This window comes from Perna viridis, chromosome 4, assembly GCF_037379345.1.
Source record: "Perna viridis isolate PV_CMFRI_1.1 ecotype Kerala chromosome 4, ASM3737934v1, whole genome shotgun sequence".
NCBI lineage: Eukaryota > Metazoa > Mollusca > Bivalvia > Mytilida > Mytilidae > Perna > Perna viridis.
In genome coordinates, this window is record NC_142448.1 from 45,786,447 (window position 1) to 45,806,948 (window position 20,502).

Sequence of the window (20,502 nt, forward strand, 5' to 3'; positions counted from 1 at the left end):
AATATGTCATGCTCAAATATTCATATAAAGAAACAAGTATCAGAACTATTAAACATGCTCTAACCATCGACCATCATAACCAATAATGAACAAAAGGATTAAACCTGCAGAATTATCTCATATTTGAGCATAATGTTTGTGTTGTCAATAAAAAGATAAGAGTGTTTGGTCTCCCTACTTCAAGTGGATATGTTTGTTTGATTAATAGATCACATTTCAGTTTACTTGAGCATATGAAGTGGGTATCTTCTAGATAAACAATATTTTAAAGATTATGGCCTCATAGTCCTTGGTTTGAAAAATAACACCTATCTGAGAGTAAAGATAATCTGAAATATTTGTTTACTGACCAAAGATAGAAAATAGAAAAATGAACTAAATGAGTTATTACTGTCAGAAGTAAATGGAATTTATCAATCAAGGTAAAGATATTTTTATTTTTGTCTTGTTTTTCTTTACATTTAAGGAATTATCTAATTCTCTTGTACATTTGCCTAAACAAAAATCTCCTGAGCATCCTCTTTATTTACTGATAACAGTGAAATTAAATTCTGGATGTTTTTAAATACTCCATAAAATTTGAAATGAGTTTACTATCAGTATTCTGTAACTAGTACATGTACAAAGAGCACTATATGCCTGATCATCTCATCCAGCCAGTTCAAGGAGAAAACTCCAATTTTAAGTGAATTAAATTTTACTTCCACAGGTCATCATTCAATTATGTCAGTTGAGCAGGGGAAGAAAATCAATGAGCAGACCAATTATGTTAACATCATGCATAGTTAAAAACATCATACAAACACCGTCTGTCTAATTTAATCCTAAACATCACTCAAAGCTGTCTCTAAAATAATTTCATCTTACAACTTCTTTCGGGTTTAAAATCACTATTGAAATCAAAAGGTCCAGGACCATTTTAAAGAAGTTCGTTTGGTAAGGGCAAAATTGATGTTTTTTCTCCTGCTCTTTATTGTGTTTTATAGTTGATATGATTGGTTTATGGTAATAATTTGAACACATACTGTCATATATGCCCTTCAAACTCAGCCGAGATTGGGAAAATTAAGAGGGCAAAAGGGGTTCTTACCTAACTTTCTCCTTTGGAATGAAATGTTCATTTGAGGAAAACAAAGTTCCTTAATACAGCTCACTTAAAGTAGTTAGGAAATAGGTAAATGAAATAAAAAAAAGTCCTTAGTCAGGAATTAAGGGTCCCTGCCATTAGACCAACACTGATTCAAACCCCCATCTCTAAAATTAAATGAGCAAATTCATAATAAAATAAAATACTTTGCAGGGTGCAGCTTAATACAACCACAAAAGTTGAACCATGAACAGGTAGGACAAAAATTGACACATAATTCAAGCTTGATACAGCTTTGAAGTTTGATTGTGATAAGACACGAATTTGACTAGAATCAAAGTTACCCCTTTATGGCCCATAATCATGTCAATGTCTAAATGCTGCCAGCCATAACCTTTAAAATCAATCCTAAATTTGCCTTGGGTGTATTGCATTTTGTGGTACAATATGAAAGAGATCCACTCCCTTACACTGGTCATCATATAGACATTAGGTAAATGAAATGCTAGTTCCTTCCCCCTTTTTGGACCTAATTCCTTATACATTTTCCTGAAATTGAATATCAGCCTTTCTTTAGTAGTATGACACCTTGCAGTTTAACAGCAAAGAGATCCATGTACTTATAGCAAACTTTTTGGCTAGGCTTCAGGATAATGCTTGTTTATTTACTCCATTTGGTCCCTCACCCATTCCAGTTCAAATCTTAACACCCACAATCAATCCAAGTATGACCTGAGTGATGCTCAGGGACCTAAATGAAACCAACTGGTATATGTATATGTTAATAGGAACCATTTGATATAAATCAAATGACTTTTCTCTTATGTTTGGGCAGCCATATCAACTTCTGTCAGGTAAGCAACACATAAGCTGTCAATAATTGAAGTTTAAATCATATGGCATTTATAGTTCTAGCAAAGCTATCCTTTGACAAAATCACTAAAAAGCTGTTATGTTTCCTTTCCCTAATGAACACATAAATAGGCTACCACTTGCCCCTTCCTAACAGAGTAACAAACAGGCTGTAAAATGCACACACGTACTCAAAATAATTGATAGGCTACCATATCTATCCCCAACAGCTTTCAGACACATAAGTAGGTTTTAATCCTTTTTCCCCAACAAATACATACATACGTATTGAAAAATATTGCAGCACACACACAAAACCCCATGCCCCCAACTTTGCACTCTTCAATTACAGTTCAGACCCAATACTTGAAAAAAAGTGGTCCTCCTTGACTGATTTCCAATCCAATTGTTATTGCTGTTAATCACTCCCAAAAGTTTGAAGAAAATCCCTAAAATATGGAAATGCTATCCAGATGACATGCCTAAATCATCAAACTTATTACTAAGTCCACCTTTACAGATTTTTATGAAAATCAATCCAAGCTTATACAGCTAAAAACCAAAGTAAAAATCAGTTTCAAAATGAAGGCACTTTATAGGTGACAAGCCTGAATCAATTAACTTTTTATTAAGTCCCCTAAACAAAAAAAAGTGACCCTCTTGACAGATTTCTGTGAAAATCAATTTCATCCAAGCTTATACAGTCACCAAAATTTGAAGGAAATAAATGAAAAATGTAGGCCTAACTCAAGCCACGGTCAGACAGTCAGATGGGTAAAAACATTATACCTCAAAAACACATACATAACATTTTCCTTCTAACAAACTTAGAATTCTCCTTAGATGTCCTCAGCTCCAATCCAACATATAGCATGAATTGTGTTCATTTGTTATAATTAAAACCTTTAGTTTTTACTAAAAACTCAACTGCTGGAGGTTGTGGGATCATGCAATCCCATGTAATGTAAAACTAAAACCTATTAAAATTGTTAGTCACTGCTTACTGCCAAGCATGCTTTATATAAAATTGGTAGTCACTGATTACTGCCAAGCATGCCTTACATAAAATTGGCAGTCACTGATTATTGCCAAGCATGCTTTACATAAAATTGGCAGTCAATGATTACTGCCAAACATGCTTTATATAAAATTGGTAGTCAATGATTACTGCCAAGCATGTTTTAAATAAAACTGGCAGTCACTGATTACTGCCAAGCATGCTTTATATAAAAGGTGACAACTGTTTTATATTAGAGGCTAAGAGTCAAAATTAGAAATACTGTGAGCAAGCTCACATAGAGAATACCCCGTGTTTCTAATAGGAAGCTAAATATACAACCCCTAAGTTCAATTATCTCCCTTTGGGATCCTTCAACAGGAGCTATATTCCTTCATGCAAATCTACCATGGTACATACCAACCTTCCTAAATAATTTCATCAGTCCTGGAGCAGTAACAGGGGAGTTGGGCTTATGTGGTTTCAACATGTAAAACCATTAAGTTGGATTTTCTTCCTTTGGAGTCCTCTGACAGTAACAATATTCCATCATACACATCTACACATGATGACCAACCTTAGTATAAAATTTCATCAAAATCCCTACAGCAGTTTAGGAGGAGTTGCACTGACAAGAAATGTGGACAAGCAGAAGTACAGATTTCTCTTTATTTGTATTTTATATTTCTATTAGAACTAATTCAACCTCTAATGAAAATTCTTCAACCCATTCTCATTGACTGAAATTGCTTTAATGACACATTTTCCATAGTTATGACAAATCAAGAGCTATAATTTGGAAATACAAAATAAAAACAAAAACTGATCACACCTATATTAGTACTTGATCAAAAGGCTGAGCACATCAAAGGGTGTTTTATCACTTATTAGATAATGAACAGCGTAGTCTTGGTGACATTGTTTTTCTAGGAATTATTTCATGATGACTGATTACAGTGTAAACTTGTCCTGATCTTTTCATAGTATACTTCAACTATTGCTGTAAAAATCTACTAAACCGACTTTCACTGACATCCTGGTTTTTGAAATCATTTTCTACAGTGGTATCAGGTCAAAATATATTTGTACCAAAGATATGAATGAATCAATATTTGCTTTAGTATAATAGACCCTTTTGCATTAAGTTAATAAGCATGCTCAATATACACTTCCATAAGGTAGGGTTTGGGTAGAACAAAAAATTTTCCTAGCAAAAGTATATATTGAGTATGTTCCATACATGCTCATTGACCACCATCCAAAACTTAACTCAAAAGGGTCTTTTCCTATCTGGAATTACACAATAATTGGTTAAATAACTTGATGATTACCTTTCCTGATTGTATGTAGTTGGTAAATTAATCCCATCAGTACTATCACTACCAAAAAACAGGGAAATAACTTTCCATAAAATCTTATGAGCTGAAAAAAAAACACAAAATCATATAACTAATTGATTTTATTGAGAAAAAAACATCTCAATATGTTGAAATGGCTTAACATACACATTTTTTTATTTGAGAAAGTATTCATATCAAACTTCTATAAAAAAAACGCCAAACTTCTATAAAAATACATCAAACTGAAAGTATACAAATATGGACCCTATGATAAGTCTTAAAGCAATGGTGATTTTTTAACAAAAAAAAAAACTTGACACAAACTGTCGGCTTATAAAGATTTTATCATCAGTATTAGCAATTAGAGTAAGTAGACAAGACAGTTTATCTGGCATTCTCAAAACCTCCACAATCCAAAAACTTTTAAGTGTGAAATGCATTGTTCCACTTTATCTACAATATATTTTATTATCTACAGCTTGTGTGTAAGTTAGAAAAGGATATGGATTAGCAGTAGGGTAAAGATAAATGGGAATGAGAACAAACAAATCTGATGATTCACTATAAATTCTTATAACATTTAGAGTGTCATATAAAAAAAAACTTTAATTTCATTGCAAAACAGTTAAATTTAGTCAAAACAAATTAAGAAATGTCCACACAGCAGAGCTTTGGTAAAAGTGAATATGACTTTTCAAGTCAATCACATGCTGTCATGCTAGGTATACCCCTCCTCCAGTTTGATTAATCGGAATTGGAGGTTTTTGTGAATGCTATCTATATAAAGCCACACATCAAATTTGAAAATCTGTCTATCCATTTTTGAGTTGAGAAAACTGTGACAAAAATCAGATGAATGTACAGATAAAAGAACAGTGTTCCAATGTCCCCCCGTGTAAAAAGATACATTTCAAATTTTAAGTCCAAGGGCCGTAAGTTCTGTAAAAATCATTCAACCAAAACCAAAGTCGAACTTAACCTGTAACTTCTTATAGTAAGACTACATACAAAAGATAAAACCAATTGGTAAAGCATAACAAAAAAAAAGGGCGGAAAACTTTAAAATCACTGAAATTTTCTAAGTCCAAGGGCCATAACTTCTGTGAAATCATTCAACCATAACCAAAGTTGAACTTAATCTGAAACTCTTTATAAATAAGGCTACATAAAAAAAAAAAAACGCACTTATTTGTTTAGAGCATTACAAAAAAAAGTGTGGAAAACCTGGCATTTCCATGTCCCCTCATGACGTGTCGCATGGGACAAAAATGGATGGACAAGGTGATTCCAGTATATCACACAATCATAGAGTATGGGTAATATAGCCTACATAAGTTCTTAAGACTGTCAATACTAAAACAATATAACTATTAGTCTGTTATGTATAACAGCAGAAACATAGAATAACATCACATTGTGTCATCAGGGCTGTATCTTGACGAGAAATTCGTTTTATAACAAGGACAATTAAGTTTTACATCTTCCTACTGTTTTAAAATATATTCTATGTTTGCTATGTGAATATCCACATATCAATGTGAAACATCTGTTAAGGTCAGAAAGATGATAATTAAACTTTAGAAATAGGAACTGACAAATTAACATTCCTACTTAAAACCGACAAGGTAACATTCCTACTTAAAACCGACAAGGTAACATTCCTACTTAAAACTGACAAGCTAACAATTAAGCTAATATTCCTAATTCTGTATCATGATAAATGAGTCATGTAACAACCTCAAGGTTTAGTCTATCGATGTTTTACATCTTAAAAATTAAGACTACACAGTGTTTTAATATCAAATAGTGACAATGAATCCACCAGACAAAGATGTCAGAGTTTCTTTAATTCTGATAAGTTTGCCATGTAACTTATACAAATGGTATTACATAAAATTTTTATGAGAAATTTTCACCAATATATAAAAGCATAGTGGGAGATATAAGACTGACAAAATAAAACAGATCTTCAATAGGCAAACTATAGATTTCTTTTGAAAAGATAGAAGAAGTATTTAAACTTCTGGACGACTACACACGCTACACTCAGTCCAATTATGTCTGATTAAATGACACACAGAATATCAATACTGAGAAATACTGTAATTAGACTAATCTGTACAATAAAGGAATTCTATAAGACAAATATTTCCTAGTGATGGATGTTGTAACACAAGTAAACCATTGCTGGATTAAGACCATTTAATCTCCATTGATCTACTTACCCAATATCTTTGACTTTGTTTTTCCAGTCGACGTAATTTTTAAATAGAGACTAACATAAAAGAAAACACCCACAGTTTAATAAATTCTCTAACAGACTAGGATATAATGTGGAATAAATCTTTATATGGTATGTATGAATATCTTTCAAGAAATGTTTTTAGGCTTTATCATTACAATTTGCATTATCAAGTTTCTAGACTTATATAATATACAGAATTTTCTTTGGAAGAACACATTTATAAAGACAGCATTAAAATGAAAAATAGTAACAGTTAAGTAAAACAAATGCATGACTTATAAAAAATTTTGGAAATCTTAAAGACTATACTAATTGGTAGAGGAATCATTATATAAAAACATTATTTAGTACAGTTTCAACAAGTATATAATTTTGGAATTCACTCTTCATCTTCAGCCAACCATGCCAATAACTTGAGAACAGTAAAAACTGATTTTCAATAAGAAATTAAATAAAGAGAGAAATGTTCATGCAAGCAAGTAGTTGACAAGTTTTTGGTATGCCCATAGGACTATCACCCTAGATGTGCTATATTTTGCAATCTTGTTTTTACCAAATGCACTTCAGAAAAAGCCTAATTTAAATATGTTAACTTAAACCCACACTATATTAAGTTAAATGCCCAATTGAAACAAAAAAAGACAAATTTAATTTTAGTGTTTTAGTAATTGGAAGATTATACAAACTTAGTGAAAACTAATATGTGTTCAACCATGAGTAAAACTTTTCAATGGGATCATTCTGTGGGTAATGAGTATAGCTATTAAACCAACATTAAATTATTAAAGACTTTAAAAGAAGAAAACATTTGATTTTATGTACTTTAGTTTAAACACATTAAAGAAGGATTTTCATGTCAAGTTCAACATAACAAGAGGCTCCCAGGAGCCTGAATCGTTCACATGGTTAAATTTAGCCTTTCAAGGGCAATAAATTAAACATGATGTTGTCCATTTTTGACTAAAGAAAATTTTGATAGGACTTATCATAAAGATCATTTCAGTAAATGAAAGTCTGTCATAGTTTTCAAGACATTAGCTGAAAACTGTAAAAAAAAAAAAAAAAAAAAAACCTGTCCTTTTCCCCTGACAAGGGCAATAACTCTTATAAGAAGGCTTCTGACAAATTTTATGCCAGAAGACTTTTGTAGTCCTAAAAATAAGGATCATTTCAGCAATTGAAAGAATTTGGCTAAACCTAACAGTTCTGGAGATATATGCGAAAAACTATTGTCTGATCCCTATGTACTATTTTTAGTAATGGCGGCAATGTTTTTTGACAGATCAAAAATTCTCACAACAGTTCTATGCATGATACCCCAAGGAACATTCATACCAAGTTTGATTCTAATTGGTCAAATAGTGTCAGAGGAGATTTTTGAAAGAAATAACATAAAAACTAGCAAAAAACGTTAAAAAAGGGCAATAACTCCAACATGGCTTAATAGATTACAATGAAAATTTGACTGCAGATAGATCTCATCATGCTGAATACTTCAAGTCAGGTCAGAATTTGGCTAAACCTAACCATTTTGGAGATATATGCAAAAAACTACTGTCTGACCCCTATGTTCTATTTTTAGTAATAGCGGCCTTGTTTTTCGAGGGATCAAAAATCCCCACTACAATTCTATGCAGGACACCCCAAGAAACATTTTGACCAAGTTTGGTTCCAATTGGTCAAGTAGTTTCAGAGGAGAAGAGTTTTGAAAAATTGTTAACGACAATGACAGACGACGATGACGACGGACGCCAAGTGATGGCAATAGCTCACATGGCCTTCAGCCAGGTGAGCTAAAAAGTGAATAAGCATGTATAAATATGGGTTTACTTAACCTTCAAATCAGGCAAGAATAAAATGATCAGGTACTGAAAAGTAAATAAAGACAATAAATAATAGATGTCTTTTTTTTAAAATAAAATAAAGTAAGGCTGAAGAAAAACATGTTACGATTCTTTTGTTTTTATCAATTTAACTCAAAATGAGCAATTGCCTATTTCTGATTTTTTCTCTATTTGACACTGATTGATAATCCACCAATGTCAAAGTCTAACCCTCAAACACGTCCCAAGTCATGCAACTTCCAAACTTGGCATTGCTGCTTCAAATCCAGTCTGCTGGAATTGTAGTGACCAATTTTTCTAATGCTGGAAGTTTTGATGGCTTTGTCACTCTTTAATATTTTCTGAGCTAGCTTCCAGTAAATGTGAGCATTCTCTAAGAAGATATTTCTTTTTGATTATATGGTGTATGTTGAGGAATTGAATGAATTGAGTGGATTTCATGGTTTGTTTGTTTGTTGTTTCAGTTCTTTTTTTTACCTCTCATTTCAGGTGATGGTTAAGGCCTTATAAAACTAGATGAAATGCACCTTTAAACAGAATACTTGAATTGGTCATTTAAGTGTCATATTACTTTTCAGTTTGATTTTTAAAATCATCACTGTTTTGTTACCATGGATTTTTCTTTTTTTTTGCAGGGCAATTTCTGTGCTCGCTTTAAGATGTGTTTACACTATCCTATTGCAGATCTATTAATGAACTCTGAAGGTATTTACTATTTTGGATTTAGGTTATATGCTGGTGCATTTTTTGTAATTCACCAATTATCAGTTGTTTTTTTTTCATGAAAATGCAGTTTGTAAAATTGCATAAAACATTCAAAATGACTACCAGTTATCCAACTTAATTTTTGTTTTATGTACAACAAATAGCATTTGCTTCCCTATCACCATATTTTGTTCTTTAATATAGAAACAATTTCCTGAACCTCAATCCTTTACTGTTACAAATAAATGATGAATGCCACAAGAAAAGTAAGTTTTCAGACAGCTGAGATTTGTGTGTATTAATCAGGTCAATCTGATAATCCTCTTTGGAAATTAAATTTGAACAGGAAGTACCAGGTATCATACTACATGTACAAAGATTGAGAAACGTAAACTTTTATAGAGGGTTACATATTTGCACATTAGGCAGGAGGTCTGTCAATTAATTTGTTAGTACTTTACAATTATTCGTGACACTGATTCAAGCATTTATTATATTTTCTGAATTATATGACAAAATTCAGTAATCCAGTGATTAGGTACAAATGAACATGAGAATGTTAAAACAAACTGAGGTAGCCACATTTTAGACATAGGATATTTTTTCTGTATGTTTAACTTTTTAAGAAACAGTTTTGTTGATATTGTGGTTGCTGAGCTCACAATGAGTGTAAGATGTTCCATCACCAACTAATCTTCCCTTAGTATGTGCCATAGGACATAGAGCAAGTACTGGTTGCTCAGAATAAAAAAAAGTTCTATATATTATGGACAAACAAAAAGTTTATTTTATTAAAAAAAAAAATGAACAACTCTAAAATTAAGTCATAAGCCAACAGGGACAAGCATTCTGACAGTATTGCTGATGCAATACAGTGTCCCCTTTCGGCCTTTGAACTTATTGCCATTCTAAGATTTTTTTTATGTATGTGAACTAACAATGGATAGTGTTATTTTTTAACAATCAAGAGAAAATAACTCTTGAACAGCAAAAGCAAATTCCATCAAAATCAAACCGAGCTTCATTTTACAGTATATAATAACATTTTTGCATTACAGAAAGCTGCATAAAGACATTCTCTTTCTATCACCTGGAAAGTTGAAAAAAACTTCGTTATTATGAACTAAAAGGCAAATAACTCTAGAATGACAGCAGCAATTTGCATTTTATCTTAACTTGTAACTTGTCATGATAAGGCTATATACCAAATATGAAATCAATTGGATGAGGCATTACAAAAAAAGTCCGGAAAACCAAGTGTGACTGATGGAGTGCAAACCTAAGTCCCCTTTGGCATTTGCCGAAAGGGGGCAATAAAATTTTTAGATAATCCTGAAGTTTTGGTAATCTAATATTTCGCTGGAAGATTCCCAGGACGAGAAATAGTCATACACATGCACTATACAACTGAAATAATGTTTTAGATTTATATAGATACCATTTTACAATGCAAACTCTTTATCAAATACCATGATCAAGACTGAAATACAAACCTATTTTATATCAAATGTAATATTTATACAGCAGTATATAACCTTTTCACCTCAATAAATAAGCTCAACTATGAAACAATAAGATATAAATACACTGTAGGAATACTTTATCATCCTCAGGGGGTATAAATTGGTAAACAATTCATTTAAAAACACAATTGGCTAATTATAAATCATTTTAACACCATGAATTAGTTTATCTTAAAGACAATCAGAAAACTTAATGGTTCAGAACTGTGTAAGATTTGTGACACAACCTGACATTTCAAAATAACCTTAATATGCACTTAACTTGACTTATTCAGAATGTTTTAAGTATCTGTCTCTATCTCTTGCAAGTACCAGTTAGTACAATGAAAGCATCATTTTAAATATTGAGATGAGGGTAACCAAGTTATTCCACAGAAATCATATAGCGTGTGCACAGACAAATTACATTTACTTTGTTATGTGCTATCACCAAACTGACACATGGTGGCTTTAAATTGAGTATAGAGGATAAATTCTACGTATTTTTTTTCTATAATTCATTCCTCAACTTTCCTTTGTTATGACAGTAAATACTTGAATCAGCAACTAAGTTCATTGTGGAGTTAGAAAATACTGTTTTGTGCAGAACTTTTCATGCGTTCCAAGTTCCCATTCAATTTTCCCATTCATTTCAATAGATAATGTTACAGTTTTGCAGCTTAGTTAAAACTTTTGTCAGGAATAGTCAATATAAATGCCCATACTTTATTCATCTGAATGTAAAATTAATTTCTATCACTTTCATTGAACATAGGACTTACTAATCTCACAGTTGATTTGACAAATCAATTTGAAGATCATTCAAGGGGGGTAACTGCACTGTCAGAATGAAAATGTAGTTTAAATTGGAGCAGACAAAAGTCAATAGAACTTGTACATTGATTTTGGATGATGCATTTAATCCTATACAGACAGCTTCATTTATTCAAAGAAATTGAAAACAGCATGTGGTGAAAAAGAATCATGATATTAATGCACTTGTTTGCAAATAAGATGATCAAATAGCTGAAAATAAGCAAACTATCACCAGGGAAACAACTCTGAATTATTGAAGGTGTTCTCTATTGTTTCATTTGGATATGATTTTAACACATACTTTGTCTGATAATACATTTATAATTTAGTTTTTTTTTTATTATTTGATTCATTGTACATAATCCTAGCCATAGTTTAGTTTACAGCTAAGTTAATATTAAAATTAATACCTAGATTTTTATACCTGTCTGTCCCTTGAAAACCAGCCAGCCCCATTTAAGATTTTCCCCCTTTCAACTCATCATACTTCCTTCATGGCCCGACTATGGTGGTTATTGTACCATGTGATATAGTTCACAGAAATATATATACATAAACTTAATTTATCTAGTTAAATTTTAGAAAATGTTTGCTTCAAGCCCTTTCTTGGCCCCTATTCCTAAACAATAGAGGTATTTACACTTGTGGATGCCACTGACCAAAATAATATATTTTCCTGTTGTTTTCATACTGAATTCTTCCTCAGCTTAAAGATCAATGACCTCACAATTTAAAATTACATTGTTTCATTGACGTCAAAAGGTTATTCAGAGACAAATCTGGGGTCATTCGGAGCAAAATGACAAGTGTGAATTCATGTATTAGGATCCTAATTGTATAACCCCCAAATTAAATATCAATCTTCCTTTGTGGTATGGAATTTTCTTACCAAAAAAAAGATCAAGGTCAACTAACTACTATCCACTTAATAGCATGAAAAAAATGTTTAAGGATGACAGCTCCTTTGACAGCCATAAAAAAGATGGTTCCCAATTCAGCAGTTGACAATATTTGATCTGTATATAAACTTTATCGCAAGTGAGGTTTTGTCATGGTTTTATTCTCTTGTGGCTTTTATTAAGACAAACAAGAGTACAAAAGTTTAAGTTTATTAAAAATTCTTTGAAGACCTTTCAAACATCTGGTTAAGTCTTAATAAAACAACACTAATTCATTCCAAAATAAAAAGAAAAATTTGTCATCAAAAGGATTTGAAAAAATAATCAATAATGTTCATAGAATATATTGTGACCAGTTTTAATTAAACATGAAGAAATGAATGCTTTATTGAAGAATACCTTAAAAGAACAGGATGTAAGCTGGCTGTAAACATTTAGAAAGATTTCAAACAGTATTATAAAAATATTTGTTCATTTGTTGTCACAGTTTGTGTGATTTTACCGAATTCAATTCAGATAATAAAAGATATAAATATTCCCAGAGACTTAACATAATATTTTTTGAAGACTGCAGAAAAAGGAATTTCGTTCAGAAACTATTAAGTTTTACAAGGTTTTTATGTGCAAAATAAACTTATTCCAAAGTTACAGGTAAAGTTTAATATTTCCTATGTAAGAAGTATTTCCTAACTGTGTAGAACTTTAACTAGCCCGTCAGGATATGATGGTCCAAGGAATTTTAATTCTGATATATACTAGTATATACATATTGCTGATGTAAAAACTATAACAAATAAGTAAAATACCTGCAGAATAAATCCACATTGTTCAATGGGAAACAAATCAATATCAGAACAATAAAACTGACACTGGAAAGAGGATTACTTACTTTTAATTGTTTTAAAGTAAATTTATTGAAAATTTCCCTAGAAACTGTTATATTATTAATCTACTAGGTGTCACAGATAATTTTTTCCAGATGTAAGCCTAGTATAGATTCAATATTAAGCATATAATATACCTTTGATATGACAAGTGTACATTAAATACATATTGAAGCAAAAGTATTCACCTCCTGTTGGTCTAGTGATTCTGGTATGAAACTAATGATATCCAAGCCAAAGTATGTTATAATATTCATGATAATCTAGAAACCTTACCTAAAAACATTATATACTATTTTAATAGACAAACAAAAAAGTGAAAATGAATAAATCAAATATATTGGCCAGTTATATATGAAAGAAAAATACAACAAAACTAAAACAAAATAAAATGAAAGCAATGTAAATACCCTATACACAAATAAGATATTATTGTAGCCATTATTGTAAATGTTTTGGATTCTTAACCATATAGATATTGACTGAACAAATAGTTTGAAGGTAGCTTAATTATCCCAACTTTAAATATATTGATAAAAGTTGAAATTTTGCTAAAGGAGTAGTTACACAAGTCAGAATACTAGCAGTCAGTATTTTCTCACTAGTAGATGGTAATACTATTGTAGTTGACAAATATATCAATTTTCCACATGATCATTTATCTTTTTACAAGAAGACATGAGCGCTGATAAAATAAGATTCTAATCAAAGACAAACACTTCAATACTTTTTACTATATATTAATGGTGCTTCATTATAAATTTAGTACAAAAGTATTACTCCCTGCAGTGCGTATTTATTTTCTTCTGACAATAGTTATATTAGATAAGCTCTCTGAGATTATTTACTTAAAACAAAAACGATGTCAAAAACAAATAGAAAACCCAATAGAATTGTCATATTGAACATGGTAGGTCATAGTTACATGACAATCATCCAAACCTAAATCATTCCAACATCTATCATTTAATTATTTCACCTACCATAACTATATTTTGGTGGGAACTATAGTGTGAACTTAGCAACAAAGGAATGTTAATTGTTTATTTCTTTTTCAGAGCCAGCTGCATTTCTCTAGAAGGGGAATTATACAATGCTGACTAAATATAATTATTTAGAAACTCTATAAGTATACACTATGGATAAGAAATCACTTTCATATCATACAAAGGTTCAGGACTGGAGTCAGCTGTATAAATTAACAGCTGATGGGAAAATTTACAGAGATTCCAAAGAAATCACATACTTATCACCACAGAAAATTCAGGAGATCGATTCTTGGCGAAACAATGTCCGAAAGAAACTCAACAAGAATAAATCTTCCAATGAGACAAATAATCAATCTAATGCCATTCTGAAAAAACCTTTTTCAGCAAAACAAAAAGTGACAATACGACCAGAACGTTCAAGGAGTGCCAACAATAGCAGAATTTTTAATGATACGGATTTACATTCTGTCTCAAACCACTTAGCAGAAACTTCTGTACATTATTCCAATATGAGAAAGGATATTTACAACACAAATAAAAGAGGATCAATACAAACTCCAACAAAACCTATCTTAAATGGAACGGCACCTGAAGTACCTAAAAAAATTGATAAAGTTATACAATTTGAAACAAATGTTGACGAGAAAAGTGGTAGTCATGGCAGTAAACATGAAGACGAAGAAGTTTCATCTGATATAAGTTTGGAAACAATTAGTTTAGTATCAACAAGCAGAATGACTGACCGAGGTAAAGTTATACATTTAAAAGACAAGACAATGGTTTCTGTGCGCTCTGTGTCAAACAATTTATTAAATGTCATTTCAATTGATGATTGTAAGTTGGCATTACAAAGACGGCAAGCTATTCCTAGTGCTAATTCTCAAGTAAACGGTAACAAATCTGCTATGAGTGAATACAAGACAATCAGTAGTACTGGGAACTCTGTCGATCTACCTAGACATGACAATAGATCAGTAGTACCTGAAGGCAGTGTCATGACTACCACCTCATACTATCCATCTACTAATCCATCCAGATTATCTAGTCAGCACCCTAAACCTGACAGGAAAGCAAGAGTCACTAAAGCTATTGACAATATGGTCAATGATCGAAAAGTCATGAACAATTTAGATCGAAATTTTGATACAAGGATAGGTACAAAAAATAGATTAGTGCTTCAGAAAGATGAAGGAGGACTTATGTTCAAGAAATTACATAGTGCTCTACGGAAACATGTTGACAACATTCTGGCTGTGCAAGCACATAGTAGAATTCCTAAACATATGAACAGTATGGAAAACCAATTTTCTTCCTACATTGAGCAAATAACAAATTCAATGCAAGAACGAGAGAATGAGGTTGACAATACACCTCATTCAATATCAAGAAACTCTAAGGATAGTTTCTATCATTCTCATTCTAGTTTACACAGTTATAAGGAACCAACAATATTTGAAGAGGAAAATGAAGATGAAGAAAATGATACCCATTCCAAAAGAGAAATTCTCAAAGAAGAAAAGGAGGAAAGTGTTACTGAATCCAATGAAGAGCATAGCCAATTCCAAAATTCTGTGCAACAACACAACGGTGTAGACAGTAAACTTAGTTTAAGTAATGGTTCCTTAGCATCATCTATATCAATTCAGAACTTGTCGGACATGTCCATAGGATAATAGAAACCTATATTTGGAATTTTGGATAAATATCTATTATGTACACATGTTCATATAAGATTCACGCTGAAATGACTGAATCTAATGCCTAATTGAAATTGTTTATCAAGTAATATTTGTCACCATTGGATATACATCCACCAAATATCATTCTTGATTCATACAATGAGTAGAAATAGGGCTAATCAGTACTAATTGTTCATTGAAAAGGAAATCAAAACATCAGCAAAGAGAATTAACAACTTGAAATGGACTTTATATTTGATTTTTTTGATATGTTGTGTTGCTGTTTGAAAGTAGCCAAAAAAAAAAGCCACTAAATAAAATAAGAGTTTTATTAATTCCCTTAGTAATACAATGCCTGAGATCTAAAACTTGTCAATGTAATCCATGGAGATTAGATTCAACAGAGATATTCACAAAAGTGACCTACTGAACCAATAAGGAATTAGCAGGGTATATAATACTGGCCAAACTATATATAGGGAAAAAAGAATGCGATAATAAAAGGCGACAAACAATATGTCTCATCATAAGTAGTACTTGTAGTATACATTTGAACATAACCAATTAGCTGTGCATTATGGTATTATTTGCACATAATTAGTATTTTATATTTAATAGGATTTTTTTTTCATTTTCACCTGTTAACAACTTTATTACAGTTATCAGAGCAGATGTCATTTTCTTTCTTTGGTGAAATTTGATGGAAACTTCAAACAATATACTAGTGCTAGACATATTCCTTATCATGGTTTGGAGAATCCAAGCACAAATTTGCACTATGTAGAACAAATTCAAACCCTATGCCCAAATAAAAAGTGTTTCCTTTGACCAATTTTTGTGAAAATCAATCCCTTCCAAGATTATATTGTTAACTTACCATTCACTGAGGCCTGAAAATAAAAAGGGGGCACTATCCAACCAACAAGCCTAAACCATTAGTATTTTTAACTAAATCCCCCTCCATAAAGTGATACCTCATGACAAATTTCTATGCAATACCAATACCATCAAACCTATTATTGCCACTAACTACTTCACACAGTTTGACGGAAACTGCTCTTATAAGGAGAATATTGATCTCTGTTCACTTGGGGTAAGTGGTCACAGTATTAGTTTTTGACTCACTTAAGGATGGACTTACAGTTTGTTATGGACAAATCCACTGGTTTGGACACAATATAGCACAAAATTTGGAATTCAAATAATAAATTTAAATTGGACCAAAAATACAAATGTCAATGTTTTTGGTGTTGCCTCTTCAACCTCAAATAACTCAAAAACAGTAAGAGATACATGTATCTGAAATCTGATTGAAAAACACAGGAAGAGATATTCATAAGAAATCCAATAAAAAAAGTGGATTTTTTTTTAGGATGGTCCAATTTTGTACCCCAGTTAACGATAAGCCTACCCTGTAAAAAAATTTTAAAACAGAATTTCAAAAGAACAGATTGACATCATTATCATAAAAAATCAGAGGAACAATAGCTTTATCTATCAATATAATAACACCCATTTTCCACCTTTTAAAAGGGGTGGGGCAAAAACTTATGGGTATGGCCCTCTGCCACATACTTAGGAACAATGTGTTAAAATATCAAAAAAAATTGTACAAGTTTTACTCAAGATATAGTAAAAAAACTTATGTTAATAGATGCCAATGACATTGAAAGTATGATACCATTATTGGACTGAATAATTTATTTGGCAATTGTATACAAAATAGAAGTGTTGTCTACACAAATTAATTTCCCCTCTTGGAAAAGTGGCTTTATAAATTTCTGTCAAAATCCATCCCATCCAGAACTGTATTGCAAGCATTTTATAACCATGAAATGTGGTATCATGTCACAAAACCCAAAAGGCCATGTTGTGTAATCAAATACATTAGTAACAGAACTAAGGAGGCAACTAAATGAGCAATAAAATTATAAGAATCTGTCATGTAAATCCTATTAATTAGCCGAGAAATGAGAAACAATAGGGAAAGCAAGTTAAAGATCCCTATTGATTGGCCATTGATTTAGAAGAGCATGTCATGGAACCCTATAAATTGGCCATGGAAATATGTTAGTATGTCATAAAATGGAAGGCAATAATAATTGGCAATAGAAATGTACTAGTTTGTCATACAATGAATGTGATTAAAATAAAAGCAATTTCAGTTTAATAACACAATCAGAGAAAACAGTTTTTTCCATGAAAATATTCAAGTTTAATGAAAAATCAAGTGATTAGCATGATGTGCACATGATTGATACACATGTTTAATCCGAAAAGTTAAAGGTTTTAAAGGTGTCATATAAGTGACAAAACTACCAATGTTGAGCATGGGAACACAAGCAAGGTGAATGTACTTATAAGTAATCAGTCTAATATTTAAACTTGATTAAGTAAAAACAGATTAGTGAACAGTTATTATAAAGACCATTACAGAAATGGTGCAAACAATTTAGTGTCAATATTCAATCTACTACAGTATATCCGCTTCGGAATGTTGAAGATATCATTGTTCCCTTTTGTAGTCTGTTGGTGACTTGTGAATCCTTTTTTCCATCAACAATAGTTGAATGGAATAAACTAGATAGAACATTAAGGGAGATTCAGGCACCAGTGATAAATTAACTGTTCCCAAACATTTTTGCTACGACCCAAGAAATTTAAATGTATTGATAACTCAACTTTGTAATTCTTCATCCTTTTTAAACTTTGATTTGTATAGAGTCAATATTATACAAAGTCCATCGTGTCATTGTGGTCATACGTACAAGACTGCTCACCATAACTTTTTTGTATGCCCTCTTTATAGTAATGCAAAAACCAAACTAATGAACGACCTACAGTGGGTCCTTAAATTTTGCAATACAGACCTACATCTACTTGTTGGTTTTGCAGAAAATCTATCAGAAAAACAATATCAGGTTGTGCTGGACTGTGTATATTCCTTTGTTAAATGCACGAAAAGATTCCTTATTGCTTGAGCTGAATTAGTACACATCACATCAAATCACATCTCACCACATCACCTAATGTTATATTTTTACTGTCTCATCTTAACTTTGAAAAACATAAATAACACTATTGAATTTGTATGCCTATACTTTATTGTAATTATTATTATTTCAGGAGAAGACTTCATAAGTATGTTATTTTACTTGTGACTGATCCATTTTGTTTATTACAAATAAAATAGTTTAAACTAATTCAGGTCAGAGAGTTTAAATCACTTGAACTGTCTCAAGTCACATTGACCATCTGATTCAAGTCACTGGTATAAAAGATAAAGAGTTGAAGCATGTTTACTGAAAGTGTTAACCAACATCAATACCATTATTTATACTAGACTTGGAAATAAAAACTACCATTCATATTTAAGTGTAAGTATTTGTAAGATTCAGGCAAAATGGGAAAATGTCATGCATGTCAAATAACCCATAGACATGACATTATAGTTTCGATCAAGGATGATTTATCTACTGTGAAATGATAACTCAACTTACCAAAATGATATGAAAAATCTTGTTCTTTTTCCTTTATTATGATGGTGCAAATAATTCAATTATATTTTCAAAATGGGGGGATTTTTCATTCTATGTTTCACCCTCTTCCTGATTCTTACTAAAGAGACTGACACTTAAGTACACTTAAAAAAAATTGGTATATATAATAAAAGATGGAATGCTATTAATCACTGCAACATTAATAATGTTAATCAGTTCAGTACTCAGTCTAGCACACGAAATATGTCATAGACTACTACCTATGTTTGCACTTGCTCAAAATATGAAACCCCTGAACACCAATGTTTCATTTCTTGCAAGAAATCTGCTTGAATTTAATACTGGATTAGTCCTATTTCAATATTCTTGGTTTTAAGTACTTCTTGTGTACAATTTATTTCTGGATCTTGAACGTCCTAAGTAGTATATATTGGTTATAATAGTGCTGATTAGAGGTAATTCCTTAAATCATATGTAAAGCTTATCCAAAGATGCAATATTTGAAGATTATTAATATTGTATCTGGATAAAGGACACAATAGAGCAAAACCAGCCATAACCAATGTACAACCAATAAACAAATCCATGTCAGAAATTTATAGATACTGGTATATGAGAGAAAAACAGCTTTAGCAAGACCTTCTGACATTTAAAATTGTTTATACAGGGCATTCCAAACCAACTAGTACAGATCCAAATCCAAATCAAATACTCATCAGCTTGCACACATTGTTATGCTAGGCATATCCCCACTCATACAGGAAGTTGATATCAGGTAGCACCCAAAATCCCCAAGGCAACAGTTTTAATTTTATTGGATTACAGGTTTTCAACCCACAGAAATTGGGTCAGTTGGTTGGAAAAAAAATAATAAATAAAATGGTCACCAGAAATACATCAAAGTTTAAAAAAAATGCATTTCATTTGGGATTTTCAAAGAATCCATCATCAAACATGTGTTGCATAGGCTTTAAAATATAATTCTAATATTATACAATTACATGAAGCTGCACTACACAGCAAGTCCATCAATTTAAAATCTCATTCAGTTTTTGTCTGTCCCGTGATTTCAATGTGGGATACTTCATGTTCTCTGACAAGTTTAATTGATTATAAAATATTACACAATTGTAAATACTGTCTCATGACAGAGACTTTATATT

General features: G+C 31.4%; 2 protein-coding genes across 9 annotated transcripts in view; one reads left to right on the forward strand and one right to left on the reverse strand.

Moving 5' to 3' along the window:
- The window catches only part of LOC148620271 (GPI inositol-deacylase-like), an 81,952-nt gene that overhangs the window by 15,101 nt on the left and 46,349 nt on the right, over window positions 1-20,502 (reverse strand). For both annotated transcript variants that reach the window (XM_088581025.1, XM_088581026.1), the window contains exon 21: window positions 4,268-4,358. In XM_088581025.1, coding sequence (XP_088437151.1) covers window positions 4,268-4,358 — 91 coding nt within the window. The remainder of the gene's footprint in view (window positions 1-4,267; window positions 4,359-20,502) is intronic.
- On the forward strand, window positions 245-19,042 carry LOC148620272 (uncharacterized). Of its 7 annotated transcripts, XM_088581027.1 has the most exons (5): window positions 245-422; window positions 1,301-1,341; window positions 6,529-6,629; window positions 9,001-9,070; window positions 14,230-19,042. In XM_088581027.1, exon 5 carries the CDS (start codon window positions 14,310-14,312, stop codon window positions 15,831-15,833), a length of 1,524 nt encoding a protein of 507 aa, XP_088437153.1. In that variant the 5' UTR covers window positions 245-422; window positions 1,301-1,341; window positions 6,529-6,629; window positions 9,001-9,070; window positions 14,230-14,309; the 3' UTR covers window positions 15,834-19,042. The 7 variants fall into 7 exon arrangements, with proteins under 7 accessions (XP_088437153.1, XP_088437155.1, XP_088437154.1 ...); XM_088581029.1 differs by lacking the exon at window positions 6,529-6,629; XM_088581028.1 differs by lacking the exon at window positions 1,301-1,341.